The sequence below is a fragment of the Antrostomus carolinensis genome, unplaced genomic scaffold (genome assembly GCF_000700745.2).
Source record: "Antrostomus carolinensis isolate BGI_N321 unplaced genomic scaffold, ASM70074v2 scaffold13626, whole genome shotgun sequence".
NCBI classification, from domain to species: domain Eukaryota; kingdom Metazoa; phylum Chordata; class Aves; order Caprimulgiformes; family Caprimulgidae; genus Antrostomus; species Antrostomus carolinensis.
The window spans coordinates 2,032-23,944 of NW_010321242.1; the positions used below are offsets into that span (position 1 = coordinate 2,032).

Below are 21,913 nucleotides of genomic sequence, written 5' to 3' on the forward strand. Positions count from 1 at the left end.
GCAAGCAAGGTCAATCCAAGGACCAAAGTCAGAGCCCAGATTAATATTCTTCATGACTCTTAGCAAGGCTCAGTTCACTATGGTGCCCTGATTAAAAGAAGAGACATGGCCAAGTATTTTGGCTGCACTCAGAGCTGTGGAGGCTTGAGACATTAATGCTCAATTGGCTAGCAAGGACAGGGTAGGATTTTCGCTGTATTGAAGTTAATTCTGACATTTATTTAGATAATTGCTTGGATTTTTCCTAGAGTGTCTGAAACCTTTAGAAGCAAGCTATTAGGGTGCTAAATCAGAATGAAATTGATTGGAGGGAGAGAGAGAACTGAGGTACATTAAATGATTATGTTTGTATAATAAATAAGCTTGGAGAAGAAGAGTGAGGACAGAGCACACATTTAAGTGAGAAGCACAGTTGCAAACTCTTGAGTTGAAAATGCAGTCTAGGTTCCTTTAGGTTTCTGTGCACTATGAACACCTTAACTCAGCAGTGCTACTTTCTGCAGAAGATGTGTGCAAGTGGGGTGCTGCTCGTGCTTCCCACAGAGGAGTACAGTAGATACTGTGGACGGAGGCCCTTGTCTGGCAGAGTTCCTCACAGAGGAACCAGGGTCACAGAAATTGTACTTCTGAGATAATATTTTTCTGCATTGCATTCCTCAACAGTACCAATAGGCAACTGACATGACAGATTGCTGAAACAGATGTGGTAAAACTGACACATGGAGTTAATAATATTTTATATAAATCTCTCAGTGATATCATCCCAAGAAATGAGTGGACTGATAAATGGCTCAGCCAGAAACCAAGAAACTGGTCTCTTGAGTTCTTAATGTTTTTATATAAATCTCTCAAGTGAGTTTTAACTGAAGCAACAGATTTCTTAATGTGCTCAGTCATGCAGGAGTGAACACTTACTTGCCCATGCCTTGCAACAAGATGGTCTTCCTCTAGCTGAAAAGCTGCAGCATCTCATTATTGGAGAAGGACATCTGCTGCAGTGGTTGTTTTTAGAGCAACTGGTGTTAAACTAGTAGGATGAAAGTTGGCTTGTGTGGTGTGGTGCACTGGTCACTTGACACCTGAGTAGAATTGTAGAACGGTTTGGGTTGGAAGGGACCTTAAAGATTGTCTAGTTCCAACCCCCCTGCCATGAGCAGGGACACCTTCCACTAGACCAGGTTGCTCAAAGCCTCATTACACAAATCTTTCATGTAAATTAAGAGCAGTCTAGTTTGGGTTCAAAGCTGAGACTTCAATACATCAAAACATTGTTATGTTTGCAGAACAGGACAGTTGAGCATTCTCAGCCTACCTGTCGTGTTAAGATTGCCTGGGATGGTACATTTCCCTTTTGTAAGGTAATCGGGCTCAGGTGCTTTATAGAGTATTTTTTCAATTCTATTATTTAGATTCTTTCCTTTGTAACAATCCTAGTGCTAAGTGTTTCGTAGCAGAAGACAGCAGCTCAGCCTCCAGGCTAGCTCAGTGTTTTAAGGCTTAGGGAAGTGTGGAGTTTATTCCTTATTCTACTGCTAAGCTGATTCTGTTGAATTCTTGTATTCACACATCTCTATGTATTTGTTGTATCTGCCATATTGCCATGCTACAATTCTACACCGAGTTGTTTTGGGTATAGAGTTTTGAGCAAATTGACTGAAAACTTTAATATTAATGTATTTCTTATACTGTTATTTGTCTATTTCCCCTTTAGTGTGTGATACAGATCTTTAAGAGATGTGTCACAGACATTTTCATTTTGACTGTGCACAGCTACGCTCCATTATGAATTGGTTGCTTTGCTCCAAATAATGTTATTTCTTCTGCTTTTTGCAGGACCCTGCAGGAATATTTGAACTGGTGCAGGTTGTTGGAAATGGGACATATGGACAAGTATATAAGGTTTGGATGCCTCTTTAATTTATGTTGCTGTATTTGATAAAGCTTTTTTTCCAAAAGCAGAAATGAGCACCATTTAAGAAGGTGTTCCAGTAATAGCCTGTTTTATCTTACTGTCTTTTCTATGTAATGCAAAATGGTGTCACCTATGAAACTCTGGCCCCTTCCTTCTGCCCTGTTTTCATGTCTGTTTGCTGCTACAGGTCAGATAAGTGTGTTGGCTTTCATACTGATTTCCCTCTGCCCTGTTTTTTCTGTCCTGTGATTATTTTCTCTTTTTCAAAATTATTTAATAAGTGGCTGGCACAAATTAACGTCAGTGAGGACTAAATTTGTTCTGGATTGAGTGAAGAGCTCAGCCGAGACTAAAACAGCAGTACTCTTCAAGACGGAGGTGTCAGTTAACCCTGCTGTGCAGGCAGGCTATGAAGTATTTGATTTCCGTTATTACCTTTGTCGCTATGATATCGAAGCAGAACTACCAGTCAGGAAACTACAGCAATTAAACATTGTCTGCCATAACATGCTGTGTACACTGTACAGTGCATACCTTTAGTTATAAGAACTAGCCTAGAAAAGTGATCTTTCACTGTGAAGCCTTTCCTAAGAATGATGTAAGGAGAGAAAATAGACATGATAAAATAGGGAACCAAGTATGTGGTATTCCCATTTGGAGGAAGGAAAAGGCCATGCTGCTGAAAAAATGCTGAACCATTGGAGGTACATCAGAAGAGTAACGGTGCTGGAGGTAGCTGCCTGGTCTTGCTTTTCCCTCAGATCCCATTGCTGACCCTGCGTGATGAGTTTTTGTATGGGTGTAGGCTCTTTCTGCATTGATCCCCTATTGCAGGAAGAATGCAGAAGGGGCCCCCGATGCAGAAATGCAGGAATGTTGGGGCCAGTCCTGTTTAACATCTTTATCAGTGATCTGGATGAAGGGATTGAGTACACCCTCAGTAAATTTGCAGATGACACTAAGCTGGGTGGAAATGTTGATTTGCTTGAGGGCAGGAAGGCTCTGCAAAGGGATCTGGACAGGTTGGATCAATGGGCTGCAACCAACTCTATGAGGTTCAACAGGGCCAAGTGCCGGGTCCTGCACTTGGCTCACAACAACTTCATGCAACACTGCAGACTTGGGGAAGAGTGGTTGGAAAAATGGCTGGCAGAAAAGGACCTGAGGGTGTTGGTTGACAGCAGCTGAATATGAGCCAGCAGTGTGCGCAGGTGGCCAAGAAGGCAAATGGCATCCTGGCTTGTGTCAGAAATAGTGTGACCAGCAGGACCAGGGAAGTCATCCTTCCCCTGTACTCAGCCTTGGTGAGTCCGCACCTTGAATACTGTGTCCAGTTTGGGCCCCTCAGTACAAGAAGGACATTGAGGCACGGGAGTGTGTCCAGAGAAGGGCAACAAAGCTGGTGAAGGGGCTGGAGAACAAGTCTTATGAGGAGCGGCTGAGGGAACTGGGGTTGTTTAGTCTAGAGAAGAGGAGGCTGAGGGGAGACCTTATCACTCTCTACAACTACCTGAAAGGAGGTTGTAGTGAGGCGGGGATGTGCCTTTTCTCACAGGTAACTGGTGACAGAACAAGAGGCAATGGCCTTAAGTTGCACCAAGGGAGGTAAGTTTTTTCAGGAGAAATCTATTCGCTGAAAGGGTTCTCAGGCACTGGAAATGTGCCTTTTCTCACAGGTAACTGGTGACAGAACAAGAGGCAATGGCCTTAAGTTGCACCAAGGGAGGTAAGTTTTTTCAGGAGAAATCTATTCGCTGAAAGGGTTCTCAGGCACTGGAATGGGCTGCCTAGGGAGGTGGTTGAGTCACCATCCCTGGAGGTGTTTAAAGGATGGATAGATGGGGTGCTTGGAGATACAGTTTAGTAGTGGACAGGTATGGTGGGACTTGATGATCTCAAAGGTCTTTTCCAACCAGGCGATTCTATGGTTCTATGACTGTTTGTCTTTCTCTGATTCCAATGCACTGAATATATTCTACGTTTCGGTGTCTGTCCTCTGGTGGCAGATCTGCTGTGATCGCATTTGGTTTCCCTTTGAAGCTATAGATACTCTTTCAAAGATTTTGGAAAATGCTCTACAGAAGCAGTTCTGGGGAGTTTCTTCTTTCCCATACTACATTTATTTATTTATTGTTATGTCAGAAGCAGGATCTTTCTCATGTAACTCTTTGTTGCTGTGATTAAGTCTATGTTGTTTCTGAAATTGTCACTCAGATACTGAGGTCAGTGCTACTAAATTAAAAATAGAGGCTCAGGGGTTCACATGGACAGATTAGAAGCCAGGAGACATTCAGGGGTACTGTTGTCAGTGTAATCACAGAAGTTTCTACCTGTAAAGAGACCCTAAAGCTCCCAAATGGTCTCTGAAATAGTTGCCTTTCTTTTCATGCCTGGATTTATTTTATATTGGGAAAGAAAAGATTCCATCTAGTCATCTTTGAAGGATGTTGAGAGTGAATCAGCTGCTTAATCATGGCAGAAACAGGAAGGAGCAACATAATTTGCTTCTCTGCTGCAAAATAAAATGTTTTGAGCTCTCATGTGGTTCACTAGAATGTTAGTTCCAAAATGCATGAGAAATACTGACGATGGCAATTAAAAATGGTTCCCAAAGGCTGCTCTCCACTGAGCACGCAAGAGACTGGGGTCTGACAGTTCTGAATAATGGGTGATTTGAATCTTGGCTCATTCTGCACTTGAAGTAGGTGTAACATCTAAGCAAGGCACTGAGAGACAGGTTCTTGTAAGGCTAAAGGTGCTGAGGTGAAGCTTTGTGAACATGCGTCACACAATAGAGACATGATGGGCTGTGTGTAACCCTGGCTTTATGCAAGCACACCCATAAAAAAGGCTTTGTTCACGTAAATACATGTGATCACAGCTCAGGGTGTTGTGCTGAGGCTTGCTTAGGGGATGAAGCTGCTCTTTGCGTGAGGATGACAATGACCTGTGCAGCTGGAGAAGACAGATGATGACAGCTGAGGTGGACAGATACAAAGTGTGCGCTCCAAACTGCAGGCAGTCAACTTGGTCTCCACTGTGAACAGTTTTGGCACACTCCAAACCTCCTGTGTCTTTGGAAATACCTCTGCAGAAGATGCTGAGTACCAACTGAATGTACTCAGGTGGTGTCTTCCTGGTGCTGGCCTGGCAACCAGATCCAATGTCTTTCTCTGAAGGAGGGCAGCTGCAATGGAACAACTGCTTCTGAAGTGACCATAAAATGTTAGGCTATGGTATTCACTTTTCTTTTACGCTGCTGTGTAATATGTCCTTCGATCTCTACAGTGCTAGGATGGATGGAGTGCATTAGGGAACACTGGAATAATTTTGTAGTTTGTCTAGTATAGGCTTGTGATCATAAATATTTAAATTGTAAGGTAATCTCAGTTATCCACATAATGTACTCACATCATTAGAGCACGTTTTTATTCTCCAGAAGTGTCAGAATCTTCCATACATTTGAAAATAGATACACACAGTAGTTTGCACATAATCAAAGCAAAGCTTATTTCAGGCTAAATAAACTATGTCCAAGATTACTAAATTGCTTGGTTGTCTGTGAAGATGATTCATAAGGCTATATGTTTTAATATATGCAGCTCCATAAAAATGAAAGTAAAATTTAGAGGATTCATCATTAGATTTAGAAAATAATGCTTAACAGATTTATTGAAGGAGAGTATTTTTAATACTGAATTATTCCAGACCAGTTCCAGTTCAGTGTCTTTTTAAATGAAATGGAAGAGGTATAAATTGTACCCATGATAATGCTAGAGCTGTCTAGAAATATTATAAAGTTGGTATTTGCATATAATAACTGACTGAAAGTAGCAGATTTTTTTGACAACTTATGAAGTAGTGGGATGTAAATATGCCAGTACTGGCAACTTCAGGCTTTTGGAAAGTGTGAATTGGATATTAAAAAATCAGTTGGTAACCAGAAGTCACGAGACTTAGACTTTGTTATCTCTTGAAATGACAGATGAGTTTTTCAGTCAATTGCTGGCTTCTGGGAGCTGAAGGACAATACTATGTAAGAGGCAATTCTGAATAATGTCATGGGAGTTGGTAGCAGAGAGCCTTCTCTGAAGGCAGTTGGAAGTAGGGCATTTGCTGGTGGTTGGAGAAGTATGGCTATTTAGTCTTTTATGCCTTTGTTTCCTGAACTTTGAAGTGATGAAGGTCAAGTTGTGTCCAGTCTGCACCATCTCCATTGAATGCATGTGAGAAAGAGAAGTTTCTGAACTTCCCATGCACTGTTTTTGTGAGGGCTGTCCGTCTTCCTGGGAACACTTGAGACCAGGGACCACAAAGACTCTGTGGTGGACATGGGGTGGCTCTCCAAAAGATGAGGGCCAGTGGTTTTAGGTTTTTTTTAGAGCTGCTGCTCAGCAAGGACCTTCAGACAGGGCAGAGCAATGGTTTTTGTTGTGTAGCTGTCAGTATCATCTGGGAGGAAGTGAAATTGCTGAAGGTGTTGCCCACAAGTTTTTTGGTTTTGCTTCTTCCCTGGGCTGCAGCCACAGTGCCTTGGAACCCCGTCTCACAGGCTGCCTGGGGAAGCTTGAATCATGTTGTTTGGGGTGGAAATAAAACTGCAGAAAACCATCTAGGAGATTTACAAATAACATCCTTTTTTTTTTTTTTTTTTTTTGCTAGTAGTTGCTCTGTTATTGTGGCATGGTGTCCTGTTGAAGGTGGTACCTTTGAAAGCATTGTGAAGCTAAGGTCTGTGACCGTGGGACTGCTTGCAGTGTGCTTGAGGCTGTATCTTGCAATGTAGGTATGGCTGTTGAGACCTGACAGTGTTGTGATTTGAATCATTCTTTGCCTACTTCCATTACCTTCAGAAGTTTAGTTATATGGATGCCTTGTTTTCCTTCCATGGTTGGACTGTCTTGCTATGAAGAAGTGGATAGTTGATCGTGTGTCACCCTTGATGTAGAACAGCTCTGTCTTGGTCTGTGCTTGTGCATTTAGTAATAACTAAACTGTAAGTTTGGGGTGGGATTTTTTTTTTTTTATTTATGAAGACTTCAGTTGTTAGTTTCATATTCTTTGAGTGGTGGGTCTTCAGTGGGAGCCTGTTAATGCATTTTTGATCTTTTAATTTTCAGTGCAGGGTCATTAGGGTCATTTATCTACTGGGTGAATGGGGAAAGGGAGAGATGGGGCAACTGGGTGCCCTTTTTGAAGTGTTTGGGTCAGAGAATTGCTCTTGAGCGCTGGAAGAGACTGTGGGTCTCTGACTTTATAGCTGCTTTGGATTTTTAGCTGTCAAGATAAAGAGGAATTGCTCCTAGTCCTACTCATTCAGCTGTGCTCTGAGAGTCCTCATCCTTCTAAAAAAAGTTTTAACGGGCCAAATGGGGTCATTGGCAGCATCTGTGCAATCTGCTTGCTTTCTGATGTCAAGAGGCACCTGACTGGGGCTTTTGACTTCCCTTACCTTAGTGATGTGGATTAACCCTCTCCTGGGGTGAGCATTTTTGAGTGGCCCAGGGAATGAGAGGTCAGTGTCTTTGGCAAGTTCATTTTTGGAGTGTGATATTGCAGGCTGATGATAAACTGTGATAGATCTGCAGCTGCTGTGCATGCAAAATGCTTGTGTCTTTAAAGGAATCTGAGGGCACAGGGAACTTGAGAGAGATGTTCTGGTTTGGGACTGTGAGAGTCAAAAGGGAAGAAGTGGCTTCCTGGTAGTGCAGCTGATGAAGGTGAAGCAGTGCTGTTGCTGAGGCTTAGCAGAGGGTAGAAGCAACCCTGCCTTCCTGTAGTGCCTCTGCACAGCTAATATTTTTATTTCTATATAGTCATATACGACTCTGGATACAAAAAGGAAGCAGATTTGAGTAAGGAAAGGTTTTGGGGTTTTTTTGTTTTGTTTTATTTTAAATACAGCTACTCCTTGGCATTGAATCATGCTTCAGTTGTTGACATGAGTTAAGAGTTACTCTGTTTTTGATGTACAGTGGCAGGAGTGTAGTGAAGCATAAATATTACTTTAAAGTTTATCTTAAATAATTTGAAGGTCTGTTAAGTTCTTCATAATTAATTTCATTGAATAACTGTCTGAAGTAATCAAGAGCAAGTTGGGAGGGTTGAGGGGGAAGCAGTGTGGGTTTTTTGAGACTTGGTACTGTGTGGAAAGAATCACAAGACCATGCTAAGTTAGGAAGCGTTAGTCTGTGGACTATTGAAAACCCTAATTGATGGTAGCACCTCAGGCAGTTACTGGAATGCTAAATGTAAGTAACATGACAGTTCTTTTCAGTGCAATCTAGAAGGTGAACATGTATAAGCTGAAAGCTTCAAAATCACCCCTTTTGGGGGTGGGTCAGGAGTAGCCACCTTCTGAAGAATGTGTCTTGGGGCTGAAATGCAATTTCAGAGTCTCCAAACTGCCGCAAACAGAGACGTTAAAAATGTCATGTCCTCTTTGGGTATTTTGTTATCATTTGTGGTTGGTTACAGTTTTCAAGCTAATCATAGCCTTCAAGGCACTGAGATTTTGATGAGTCAAGTATGGAAATGAGATGTTCTTTATAGAAATGACAAAATGCTACTTTCTATTTCACTAGCAGTCGGTAGAAGTGCTTGTTTGTCTATTCATTTTCTTTATTTGGGTTTTTAGTAGCATAGCTGATTGTCTTGTCCACATGAAAAACTAGTTAATTATTGTAGGCAGCAATGTATAAAGAAGTATTGCTGCAGTGTACTGGATGGAGTCAACAACTCATTGTGTAGATCTTGCTTCAGCAGTGCAAACAAATAGATTGCTAATCCTGGAAACAGGGATCTCTTTCAGGAATAAGTCTGAGCTTAGTGTGTGCTACTGCCATTGTAATAAGATCTGAAATGCTGTGGTGGTTATGAATAGGTTGCCCTGAAAGCTTAGTGGTATATGGCTGTGCCATCACTGATACACTAGAGAGGCGTGGTTTGATGTTTCAATATTTGACTTCTTCATACCTCTGCTTTTAAGTAACACCTGTGAAAGTCCACGTACTACTACAGGTGTTTCTTCCTTTTCTTTCAGTTGCCTGCAGCTCCTAAATACACTCTCATACATGTCTGTGTGTGTTTCTCAAAGCTTCCATGCCACTATGTTGGTCCTTTTCCTCATTCATCAGAAAGGATGTGGAGTTGGAAGTGCACCCTTGCAGCAACGAGGGCAAACTGTGCCTTGAGCTGCGTCAGCAAGAGCATAGCAAGTAAATATGGGGATGTGATGCATCAGGCTCCCCAGGGAGGTAGTCATGGTACCAACCCTGACAGTATTCAAGAAGCATTTGGACAACGCCCTCAGACACATGGTCTGAATCTTGGGATTGTCCTATGCTAGAGAAAGAGTTGGACTCGATGATCCTAGTGGGTCCCTTCCAACTCACAATATTCTGTGATTCTATGGTTGCTTCCCTCTGCTCTTGTTAGGCCACAGCTGGAATACTGGGTCCTGTCCTTGTTCCTTGAGTTCCAGAGAGGTATTGGGAAACTGGAGAGGGTCTAGCAGAGGCCTACCAAAACATATAGCGGGTTGAAGAATTTTACACGTGAAGAAGGAAAGGCTGAAAGAGTTTTGGTTTTTTTTTTTTTTTTCAACCTAGAGAGGAGAAGGCTGAGGGCAATCTAGTCACAATCTTTAAGTGCTTCAACAATGGTTTGATAGAAGTACAGGGATGCATAGGACAAGAGGAACCAGGCACAGGTTGCTCGGGGGAAATTCCATCTGGATAAGAAAAAAATCTTCACTGTAAGAACAAATCAATATTGGAACAAGTTTCCCGGGGTGGTGGTGGCATCACCCTTGCTGGAAATATCCCAGGCTGTTTAACGTTGTCTTGGGTAACCTAACTTAAGGCCCTGCTTTCAACAGAAGGTGGGACCATGTGTTCCCAGAGGTCTTTTCCAGTCATGATTTGAGTACAGGAATCTCGGAGGACAGAACATACCATCAGTCCAGCCTACTAGATTGTGAATGACTGACTTGGAGAATACAAAAAAAAGTAGGGGGAATTACTTTTATTGGAAATATATATAGATATAATAGGTACTGTATTGTGTGGATTTAGTTGTCAGAGCCAGGAGCATTTCTTTATAGTGTGTGGTTGGTTGGTTAGGGTTTTTTTTTAAGCTTGGCTTTCCTGTTTATTTGCATAGCAATGCCAAACTGCAGTCAGCACTAGAATTTAAAATAATTAATTTTGCATGTATGATCCATTATCTAATCATGAAGTCCTGATTCTAGTTAGTGAATATTTCAGAGAAATTAAATTAATATTTTTAAGTGTGGGACTAGTTTATCAAAAATAGAAGAGTAAGGATGTGAAAAAAACCTCTTGGCTGTGGAGTGCTTTTATACAATAAAGGCTCTTTGAGTGAGCAGAGCAATGTACAGTAATTAGATGTGCTGTATCAGCCATTAGAGAATAGTAAAATCCTTGCAAATAATTTGCTGGCAGGCCTGCCGCTTCCAGCTCCTCCCTGTTTTGGACCTGAATGTCCATATGGGAGAGTGCAATGCATTTTCATCCTAAACTGGTGGTGTTTTTTGCTCATGTTGCACAACACTTCAGATGTTGGCACCGAGACATGCTATTTTGAAGGTAAGCGAACATGCTACAAATGCACTGGTGATAATACAAGCACAGCAGAAATAGTTCAAGCTCTTAATTCCTCACTCAAACACTTCACTACAATTTAAGCACCTCACTAGTGACATTGATTTCAATATTCCTGACTGCTCTGCAGCTCCCAGAATCATGCCTACATGAAGATATGCATCAGAGTGACCAGTGTCATGCCTGAGTTTCACAATCCCTGACATACTCAGAAATATTTTATTGTGTATGTTATCTGTTCTTCAAAATAAATCAGTGGACTTGGGGGAAGACTTGTAAGAAGTTGTCTATTTGCAGTCCAAAAAAACCTCCCAGACATGTAATGAACTATTGGAGTTGAGTAATATCCTATCATTCATTCATTAATTTTAAACAGCAGAAAATTTAGTGTGTTGTTTCTAGATGTTTGAGATGACTCCCATTGCAGATTAGCTTTAGGAACTGTACCTTTTTCTGAATGAATCACAGAACTTTAGTGCCTTGCAAGCACACATCACCTTATTTCCACGTCTCTGATTCTTTTGTACAGCTCTATGTGAATGGTACTTTCCAGGTCTGCTTCAATGACCTGAAGGATGCATGTATGTTTTTTGAAAGTCCCTCTTTGGTACCTCTGGGCTATAGCTAGTAGAACATAATAAAAGGTTTGTTTTCCTAAAAATATTAATAGCTTGCTTGTCTTTTTAAATTATTATTATTATTATTATTGTCATTTTATTATTCTTGTTGTTATTTAATATTACTATTTTGTATTTCATGGATTTATCCAGCACTTGGTGCTTTAAACTTGATGGTGTGATAAATTGGTATAAAGAGCTGTGTGGAGTGTGTGCTGCTCTTCTCTCCTTTCCAATTCTCTGCATAGACATCACAATTATCTTTAACAGCAGTAAATATTCTTTTAAGTTTCATGCCCAGTCTTCAGGTATTTTTTCATAACAATGTGTTTGAATTTGTTTATGCCCAAGGAACCCATAGTTTGGTACAAGAATCATCCATAATAGTGCTTTATAGTTTGCTCTTAGAGAATTTAAGTTCATTATGTTGAGCCAAGTAACATGCAGGGGACCAGAAGATTCTGGGATATATTTTAGAAATCTAAATTGTGATCCTTTAGGTTTTTTTTATTTATCAATACGAGTGGGATCTCCAGTAATCCTGTAGTGGTGTTGCTGGAAAATCCAGCAGCAGAAATGTCAGTCCACAAAGAGTCAGGTTCTCCCACTGAGGTCTGTAATGGATCAATATTTTCCATGGGTTCGACGTAGTGCAGCGTGTCCAGCAGACACATACGGGGCAGTGATTGTGCCCAGTGGGACTGTTGCAAAGATGTTCACTTTAGCTTCTGTTTCACGACCTTAGCTCTGAGATCTCCTGCTGGGGTGTTTGCTGCATTGGCACTGTGACCACAAGCACTGTGTTTGACCTCTGTCTCATCTTTAATTTCCTCACCCTCACCTTTTCCTGTCTTCCCCAGTACCTGATAGGTCTCTCTGTTGGGTTTTTCTCCTTGAAGTAGAATGGATGTTGGTTTGCTTGAACCACACAATGCGTCTATAGTTCATTCTGCCCTCAGTTAAATTTCTTCACTACAGAGGTGAGCTCCCATTAACTCCTCCTAGTCAGCCTGACTTGAGCGAGAGTAGACAGGTCAAGAAGCAATTGTATGAGCAGCTGCTGAGTTGTAGCTGTTGAGATCTAACTTTTGCCCTGTGAAGGCCATCCAGCAGCAGTTAAAAGCACTACCATGCTTGTGCAGGAAAGTTTCAGATGTGCTCAGTGCTTGAGCTCAGGGCAGTGCTTGGGAGAAGACTGGAGCTAACTTGTGGCAGTAGCAAGCCCTTTGTTGTCTTTCTTTTCTGGAGCAAACAAAAGTAAATAGCATTAAATAGCAGAGATGAAGTCGTGAGCCTGGTAATTTGCTGTCCTGCAAACCACATCCTGATTTATGTCTGTGTCAGGTTGCACGGAAGTCTGCCAAGTCAGACAGGGAGACTTTAAGCACTGGGGATGGGAAGGGCTGAAACATAAGGGATGTTCCTACAGCCTTACTCTGGCATGGTCGGCAGCTGTGGGTGATTGCCATAGCTCCTCTTCCACGCTTTCTGGATTACCACACAAGTAACAGAGACCAGCACTGCGCAGACTACCAGCTAACGTGAGGTGTGGGGCATAGGGGAAGACAACCAGCCAACAGAGATAGTGGCACAGCCAGCACCACCAACAGCGTGGTCTTTGTGCTTGCTGCTGGGGAGAGCTCCTCCAGAGAGCTCACCTCCTGATGTCTCCCAGTGCCATGCAAGTTCCTGATGGGCTCTGTTCCTTGGGGACATCGATGCTCTGGAGGAAAGCAGCGTTTGGCCCAGCTGTGTTCCTCCTGCTGCCTTGAAAGCCAAGTACAGATGGGTCGGGTGGTAGCACAGATATTCAAACTGCAGCTGCCAGGATGGGCAGCAACAAAATCTGGTGGGACAATTGATCCTACCGTTCCAAGGTGTTTGTGGGGAAATGGAGTTTAAAAGATAGTTTTCATTGGCAGCTGGGGTCAAACAGCTTGCTTGGTCAGTAGACATGGGCACAGGTCAGCCCCTTGTCTCATCATAATGAAATTTCCAGTAAGTAATTTAAAATTCTAATGTCCAATTTCAATTGTAAAATCCATAAATGTGATAAAATCGTGCTTCTCCTGTCTGGTGTTCAGCTGTTCTCAGGCTGCTGGCCAGCAGTAATTTTCCTGGCCCGTGCAGATCTATGAATATGGATCTTGGGAATAAAATTAAAGAAGAAACTATTTTTTAGCTGTCTGTATTATACTTTTTTATTTTTTAAAGCCCTTGTGTGTTATAAGCCTACCTTTGTAACCTACTGACTTTGTGGGATTCCTGAAAGGTTTTTAAGACTTGTTTTAGCACCTTTTCAAAAGTCATTTCTTCCCCATCCTCTTCTTTTTCCCCAGGAAAACATGAAACTTTAGTAACTTCTGAGATCTTAGGGAGGGAACAATCCAGCAAACATACTTTGTATCAGAGTGGCCTTTTCAGTGCCCTGCACAAGCAGTGTTATTAGCTAATATGTAATAGTTGGCATGTGGTCTGTGGCAGGGCTTTTGGGTGCTCCCATCATATAAGAAATACACTTTTTCATGAAGAGGTTGACATGGGCAGCTGCAGGTCAGGAGATGTAGCTTTTCTTCTTGTCTCTGCTTCTCGACATTGCTCGAAAACACACGAATTCACTGGAAATGGAGCTGTCCTCATAACCGTAGCTATTAAAATGGAGGCAAACCTTGTTTTTGTAAGGCGTCTTGGGATTCTGGTTAAGAGGAGTTGGTGTATTTACGGAGGTGATTTGTGAGAACTGGTTAGCAGCCACTTACTGAACAACGTGGTGTTTGAAAACAGTTTCATCTGAATCAGGACGTCTTCAGTTAAACAGAAATGTCAGTGGGAAAATTTTAAGAAATGAGTTGGCTTTCCTTTTCAAACTTTGCTTCAGCAGCATCAAAACATCGCATTTGCTTCGTTTGAACATATTTAATTTAGCAGGATGTTTAATATTTCATAGATTGTATTTAGTACTGCATACTCGGCAAAAAGGTACCATCATACTGAAATAATTTGGCATTACCAGAATGAACATGTGATTATCCATGTGACTTTTTCTGACTTTCCATTCTGTGAGGAATGTTTACAACTGGAAGTGGGACCAGTTGGCAAAATACTGACATATTGTTGAGGTTTACTGAATGCTGGAATTGACTAAATTCTGTTTCCTGACATTACAGTTGTTCAGTTGATACATTTGATATCAGCATTTTTAATGCCATTTTTTCTTGTATTTCTAGGAAAATGGAAAAATTTTGAGGAAAAGAGTGTAAGAGAAATGTGTGGTGGCCTTCTGAAAATATTTATTTTACTGAACTTGAGGAATTTTCTTTCTTGTTTATTATGCTAAATTTTAGCATGGATTTTTCCTGGCATTTAAAAATAACAAAAATGTAACCAATTTACTGATTATTTCTGCTGTAGGAGATTTGTCTACTCTTGTTTTACTCTAGGCTTTAAACCTCTGAACAATTATACTAAAATATGCAACAAAACCAACATAAAGTAAATATGCATATGGCTTAGATAATGGACTCTCAAATGTATTATTTACACAGATTGTCCATGATGTTGTCTTGTTACATGAAAAAAGGGAAGAGCCAGGAAAAAAGTTTTTGCTTTAATATTTGCTTTTTCCAGTCTAACATGAAATATTTATCGTAACAGACTTCTTGCAAACATTCTGCCCCCAGAAGCCAAATTATATCCACAGATATCCGATTGCCTTTTATTAATATCAGAGGGTAGAGTTAGATATTGTGGACCAGCATATCCCCGCCGCTCTGAAAATCAAATTGCTATGGTGTAGTCTTCCCGTTTGTCATCAGTTGCTGACAGTGGGAACTGGTCCTATGTGTGCATTTTGCCCTGCAGAAGAGGACAGGCAGTACCAATGCATGATTGGGTGCACCAGACCATTCCTTCTGTGGGATTCCTTGTTGATGAAGGGTGATTTGTTTCCAGAGACATCAGAATATGTTTTGTCATCTCTCCCGGTGGAAGATTGCCAGGTTTGCCTGGGATTTTGCAGGCAGGCACATTAACACTTGAGGCGTAGGGTGTGCCCAGTGAACCCAGCAGGTGTGGAGCCCAGGGCATCGCAGAGAGGGTACGTGCCAGTAAATGTGGTGCACTGGGATACTTTGGGCTTTTTGTGCATGTGAGGATCAGCCTAAGTAGTTCTGATGATTCCCAAATGCTCATGTGCTGTTCAGTAGGTATGCAAATGCATAGGGCACAGCAGATTGCTGGATGCCCAACTGTGACGGTTTCCTTGACAAAAAGAAAAAGAAAAAGCGGTTGCATCTGGAGAAGGTACATGTATTGTAGCCTACTCTCCATAAATATGTCTGAAAATGGAGAAAGGATGAAGGAATAAAGAGATGCACCAACTTTCCTTTCTTTTGGACACTTGAAAGATTTCAGTCAGAACTGTTTTGAACTGAGGAAGTTGCAAAACAAAGGCTGGAAACTCAGGTCTCTGATCCCACAGGCTGGAGAATAAAGGTTAGAGAGGATTTAGGATTCACCCTATATTCCTCTCTTCCTTTCTTTGCATCATGCTAGTTTCTAGGTACCCAGCTGGTGGAAGACTTTGCATGGCCTGTATCGCTGGCTTGCATGTTGGAGTTAGAATATTTTCATGTTGTCACAGGAATCTGCACCTACAGATGTGCATGAGCAATCAGGTCTCTGCATATGTTTGCAAAGCACCTAGTGCTTTCATGAGGCTGTTCAAATAGTCACAACAAACTCCTGGTTAGGTTGTGTAATGTCATTTGACTTCTTGCTTCTGCCAAATTCAGTTCTCTGACCAGGAATGAAAGAAAATGGCCTTATGAGCCCTGGAGCCTGCATGGCACTTGTCCTATCTGTCATACAGATGGGTTTCCAATGTCATAGTGAGGAGATTAAAGACAACTTGGCTTTCTGAGCTTTTGCGGTCGCTGTATCCTGCATTACTGACATTACGGACTTCTGGCAGACCTCTCCCTTTTGATGTTATTAATATTAAAATAGAGTAATTCTTTATATTACAGAGATGGGCTTCTACTCTGACTCTTGACAGGCTTTACTGTGGGGCTTCAGGCACCTCTGCTGCCCTCGTGACGGAGGCAGTGCTGAGCCTTCCCATGGGAGCTGGGCCAGGGCTGGACGGGGACTGTAGGCACCACTGGGGTTCGGGATGGAGATGACGCTGTGCTATATAAACTGTGACTGTTAATGGGGAGCCTGGCTGTTTGAGTCCTATCGTGTGTAAATGCTGTCTGAACTTCCAGAGGGGTTATTCCCTCAGATGACAGGAGCATATGCCAACAGTGGGTTTTCCTTCCTTTCTGGCTTCCCTTAGTGCCAAGCAAGTAGCACAAATGTCCCTATACAGTGCCCTGCTATCTCAGCTGTTTGCTGCCAATAGTCATTGTGTGATATGAAAAGTCCCCAGAGATTGCGTGATGCTTTTTCATTCCCAGAGATCTCCTTATAAAACTGGGAACGTGATCAGGAAGAGAAATGGGGAAGCTGCTGCTTCTGCATTTTTCCTCACCTCAGGGCAGGCTGCTGACTGTGTGGTTCTCTAGGTGTGTTTCTAGGAGCTGGTTGTGATCTGATAAGCCATGTCTGGCTTGTGTCCTGGCTACTGAGGAGGACATCCATGTTTGTGCATCAGCACTGGATGAAGGAACCTTTATTAGCAAGCAGTGTTTGAAAAACACGAGATAATACAGAGGGCTTTACATCTTAATTTTTTTTCCCCTTACTGTACTATGATTGCCATATCCACAGTTGCCATCAGCGTAGCCCTTCATTTCTGCAGATGCATTTCTGAGGTGTAGCGTTTTGAACCCGCGTGCTCTGGACTGGCTTGTGCGGATGCTGGTGCCATGATGTAACGGGGTGTGTGCCTGGAGCTGGTGACGAAGCAGAACAGCTCTCTTGAGGTTTGGCAGAAAATAGTTTCTTACATTGTTATTCATGACATTTTTTTGTTCTTGGCAAAAACAAAAGGAAGCTTTAACAGGTAGAAGGTTGTTGCCTTGCCACAGAAACATGTTCTTGCATATGACTGCTGCAAGGGCAAAACCACTAGCTGGACCCACCCCTGCTTGTGGTCAACATTTGCTGTCCCAGTTAGTGATAAAACCCCTGTTCTCATTGGATCATAAGTCATATGAATATTAAGCTTTTTAATCAGTGTTAATTGCTGACTTTCCTAAACCAAATTCTTTTAAAAAGAACAAGCAGCTGGTAACAGAAATAAATGGGTATTTCCAAGGAACTCAGTGTTAGTCTCGCTCTTATTCTGTTAAAGCCACTGTGAAATTGCATGGACAGAGATGGAGTAATGCAAAAGATGAGTACTTTGGAAAATCATGTCCAGTGTGGCTGGATCAGTGAAAAGGAAATGACAAACAAACCCAATGCAGGCCAGTGAGCATGTCCATGCTTAACAAAATTGAGCTGGATTAAAATTAAATTCTAATTTCTAAAATTAGAAATTTAGAATTCTAAAATTCTAATTAAACTGGGTCAAACCATGTGTGCAAACCAGGTCTTTAAAAATAATTATTTGGAACCTTGTTTTTTCCAGTCCTTTGTATATGATGTTGTTTGTTTTAGCTGTTCAAAGTGCATATAAAATGCTAACAGTGGCATGCTAGTGCTTCACGCTTGCTTTGCCCTCATTTGATTACAGTGTAAATGGCAAATAAGGATTGGTGCTGGGGCGACAGTCCTTAAAGGTCCCTCAGTGACTAATTTCAGAACCCCTTCTTGTTAGGTCTTTGGTTTTCTATGACCCTTCTATTATTGAATATAGTTATTTTCTTGTGCAAACAGATGTCAAAAATATATATTTTCTGTAAACCTTAGTGGTGCAAACAGGAAGATGCTTTTCCAGTATTAATGCTAAGACTAGAGGAAAGTAGCTTACAGGCACTGTTGAGAGATGGGTTTATATATCGAGATAAATTCTGAAGTTGTTTAAACTTCCTGTGTTTTGAGGAAAAACTAAATAGTAAAACTAACAAAACGCAGTTGCTTGCAAGTTTGTCTTATCCTGTCTTCCACCTCTGACCTCTGCAGTCCCAATTCCTTTGCCGAGTCCTTTAGGATCTCTGCTAACCCATAGATCTGTGGCCCCCGCTTACTCCTTGCCGCCCGTCTGATCCAAGGGTGGCTATCTGCTGCCCTTTGGGCAAGATGCAGCCTGTGCTGCGGCTGCCTGCGGGTCCCTGTGTGCTCCCTGGCTCCCATTCTGGAGCCTCCTCTCAGGAGGGAGTTTGTCTTGGTCTCTGATTTTCACAAAACACACAGGAATTGAATCATCTCGGAGACTTCTATCTATCTGTCAGTTTTGGTTGACATGGGCTGACAGGTTGAAACATGGTTGTGTGCAAGGTGGCACAATCGGATACACCTTGTTTCTTTAAGAAATCTGGCTAAGCTTCTGGCTTTGATAGTGGAGGAAAGCTTGCAATTCCCTGTAATCCCATGTCCCTTCCCGAGCCTAAAGGGTCGGAAACTAGAAGGCAATACAAAGCGCTTGGGAGGTAGATTTTTCTGTATAATATTTTCATATACTCTTTGATTATCATTATTTTTTAGACGCTTTTGTTGTAAATAGGGTCCTAGTTATTTAAATTTGTTATTTAAATGCATGCATTGGCAATGCTGTAGAGTTTTAACTGACCCTGTGAAATTTTTCTCTGGCACATATTACCAGATTTATCCTAAGGAGCGATGAGCTGATGGTGGTGTATTGTGGCATCTGGATGTGGATGACGGAATCTGCAAAGAAGCTGCAAAAGGAAGTTATTTTGAAACTTGTGGATAGTTAAAATTTTAGATTAAATTTTGAAGTGAATACAATTAGAAGATGATGTCACAGTAGAGATGCCAGTTTTTAAAGTTCATATTATACATGTAAACCAGACTTCACATACTTGCTGCTCCACACTTCTCCAGCAAGCTGCTGGTATTAGCTGGGTGCTTTGTGGAATGTTTAGGTTGTTTTGCTGGTTTGTTTTGTTTTTTATTTCTTGACAGCAGCTTTGTGATGTGATGCAACTGGTTAGACAGGCTATTGCTATTACAAGGTGAAAGCAAGCAGATAAGGTTCAGAGCTTAGGAAATGAGAACGGGGTTTGAGACTCAATCACAAGAAGGGTTCTGGTGAAGCTTCGTTGACATCTGAGGTTTCATGGGCTGGGTCAGTGGATTTCAGTCTTGTTGTTTTGAATATTTATATATGTGTTTGTGTGCATGTGCATGCAACTTTGTCCATAATACCTTGGGCCCCATTGTGTTTGGTGATGTACAAGTTTACAGGGATGCCATTGCTGCCTAGGAAAGCTTCATGTGACGTACTGCTGAGAAATTGTGAATGAGAGGAATACAGGCAAATCTATATGCCTGTGAATATAAATGTATCTGTAATCAATCAGAATAGCAAGTGTTGTCTGTTTCCATCTGGAGCATGGAAACAGAATAGCAAGTGTTGTCTGTTTCCTTCACCTGCAGCTTTATGAAGAGACTAATTTCCAATAGGCACTAAACTTTGGGTAGTAGGAGCAGTTGGTTGTCAGATACTTGTACATAAATGGACACCCCGCAGTAATGGCATAGGTTAATTTATTCCACCAAAAACTCTGGCTCAAACCTGTGACGAGGTCAGTGTGAATACACCTTCTCCAACAGAGAAAGCATTGAATATACACCCTTTTTTCAGCAGAAAACTTGGTGCAAAGTGGGCCTTGTTTTGTTTGAGAAATTCGACCTTTTATAGGGCAAATTCAGTTCCAGTAAATTCAATGGCAGAAATTCCTGTTGACTTCAGTGGAGCGAGAATTCCACGCAATAACCCAAGTGTTAGGAGAAAGCACCAGTAGCTGTTGGTGCAAAGTCCTTCAGGGAACCATTTGGAAATGTATCCGGTGGTATATCAGAGGAGGGCAGGGGTGTCCCCAGCCTGTGCTGGGGCTCTGCTTTTGTTTTACCCAAATGCATTGTTCATTATACAGTGCACTACTTCAGCTTACACTGTGCAAAATGAACTTGGGTGGTTTAAACAGGGCAAGGCAAAGAGATGAGAGTTTAAAAATCTGGTAAAGCTGTTCAGTGGTTAATTGCAGGAAACTCTTGGTCCCTTTTGTGACCAGTTCTTCCAATGGTTAGCTGCTGCTTTTGCTTCATATGTGCTGGTAATTATGCTAGTCTACATTGCTTAAGGCTCTGTGGTTCTTCAGCTGTGTTTAGCCATTTTCTTGAAATTATTCTGCAGGGGTTTATTTGGGTTTTTTTCCCCCTCAAGCATTCACTGTTCATTTCTCTCTCTGCCATGATTTAATTTCATCCCTACAAGTAATACAGAAAATTGGAAGATAGGGCATTGAACAGCAACTGCTTGTAGCTGTTCAGGAACTATTACTGCACATCTGACCTATAGTTTGCTTGAGAGGAAAATGTTGCCAGCCAGGCTTCTGCTGTATGAAGCTGATCATCTTATAAAAAAAACAAAACCAAAACAAAACCAAAAAAACCCCCCAAAAAAACCCACCAAGGCTCTTCTCGAATTTTTTTTTGCTAGGAAAATGAACTTGGAAGCACCGTTCTTTCTTAATTTAATTAGAAAAGCAAGGTATACTTTACTTTTAAGAATAATTAGGAGGGTAGTGTGGTTTCATTTTGGAGACCAACTTAATACTGAAAGCCTTTCCAAATGTGTAAGTAATTTTCCCTTGGGTTTTGTGGACCATCTGGCCAATAGGATTTTGGAAGGAAATAGGAATTGACTGCTGCTGTGAAATCAGTGCCATGTAGTTCATCTCTTGCAGAGCTCATTCAGAAATCTGGAGACTGATGTATTTTCTCAGAGACTAATTGTGTCCATTAACTCCTTTTTTTATTTGGAGAGGATGTATCAAATAGAGCCAAATGAAAAGGCACTGAGAGGAGATGCTCTTTTTTCTTCAGTTAAATGCACTGTGAAGACTTTTGTATGTGTGTGAAAAATGTGACCTTTTCCTAGGCAAACCTCAGATCTTCTGAACTCAACAGTGGTACTCAGTAGAGTTCTTGACTTCAGGATTCATCTCAGGTGAAGAGAGTTGTAGGGAGGGTATTTGCCATGAAATACTAAAGGAAAGACTCAGAGGCCCCAAGAGAAATCCATTTAATGCCAGTTGTTAGTATTGGGCTGTCCTGTCTCACACAGTCACCTGCAGAGAGATGCATGCCCACGTGGTGTTGCAATCTGTGAGAGAAGAGCACCATCAGAACTGGAATGAAAAAGTAAATCACCTTTAAGATTGTTGTAGCTCTTATCATCTAGGCTGGAACTTGCAGTCTGAGCTGTGTACCCTGCCTGCCTACCCAGAAACACAATTTTAACCCATGCAGAATCTTGTCCATGTTCTGCATTATATGCAAGAAAAAATCCAACTATGTTACACTTATTGTTCACAAGAACACTGAAGGATTTTTAAAAATTGAGTGATATATTTGCCGAGTGCTTAATGTGCATGCAAAGTTATGTTTTTGTGGGATAGAAGGCTAATGAAACTTTTTTTTTATTAGCATGTGTCTAGGGAGGCTGAATTACTTAAAAAGTTAAAACTTGACTCTCACAACAATTACAAACCTCATGTTATGTGCAGCTTGACCTTCAGAGCTTTGTAGTGATGGTGAGCCAAAAAAACCTTCCTTTCAGGGATTCCTGCTCCAAAACTCCGGCCACCCATCAGCTGACCTCCTACAGTCCAGCCCCGACTTCC

General features: G+C 41.6%; 1 protein-coding gene across 1 annotated transcript in view; it reads left to right on the forward strand.

The window, feature by feature from the left end:
• Positions 1 to 1,833: 1,833 nt before the first annotated feature.
• Positions 1,834 to 21,913, forward strand: part of LOC104526421 (mitogen-activated protein kinase kinase kinase kinase 4-like) — a gene marked incomplete at both ends in the record, with an annotated part of 62,816 nt that continues 42,736 nt past the window's right edge. The window contains one exon of the mRNA XM_010169868.1: positions 1,834 to 1,899. Within this exon, the coding sequence (XP_010168170.1) occupies positions 1,834 to 1,899 (66 nt within the window). The remainder of the gene's footprint in view (positions 1,900 to 21,913) is intronic.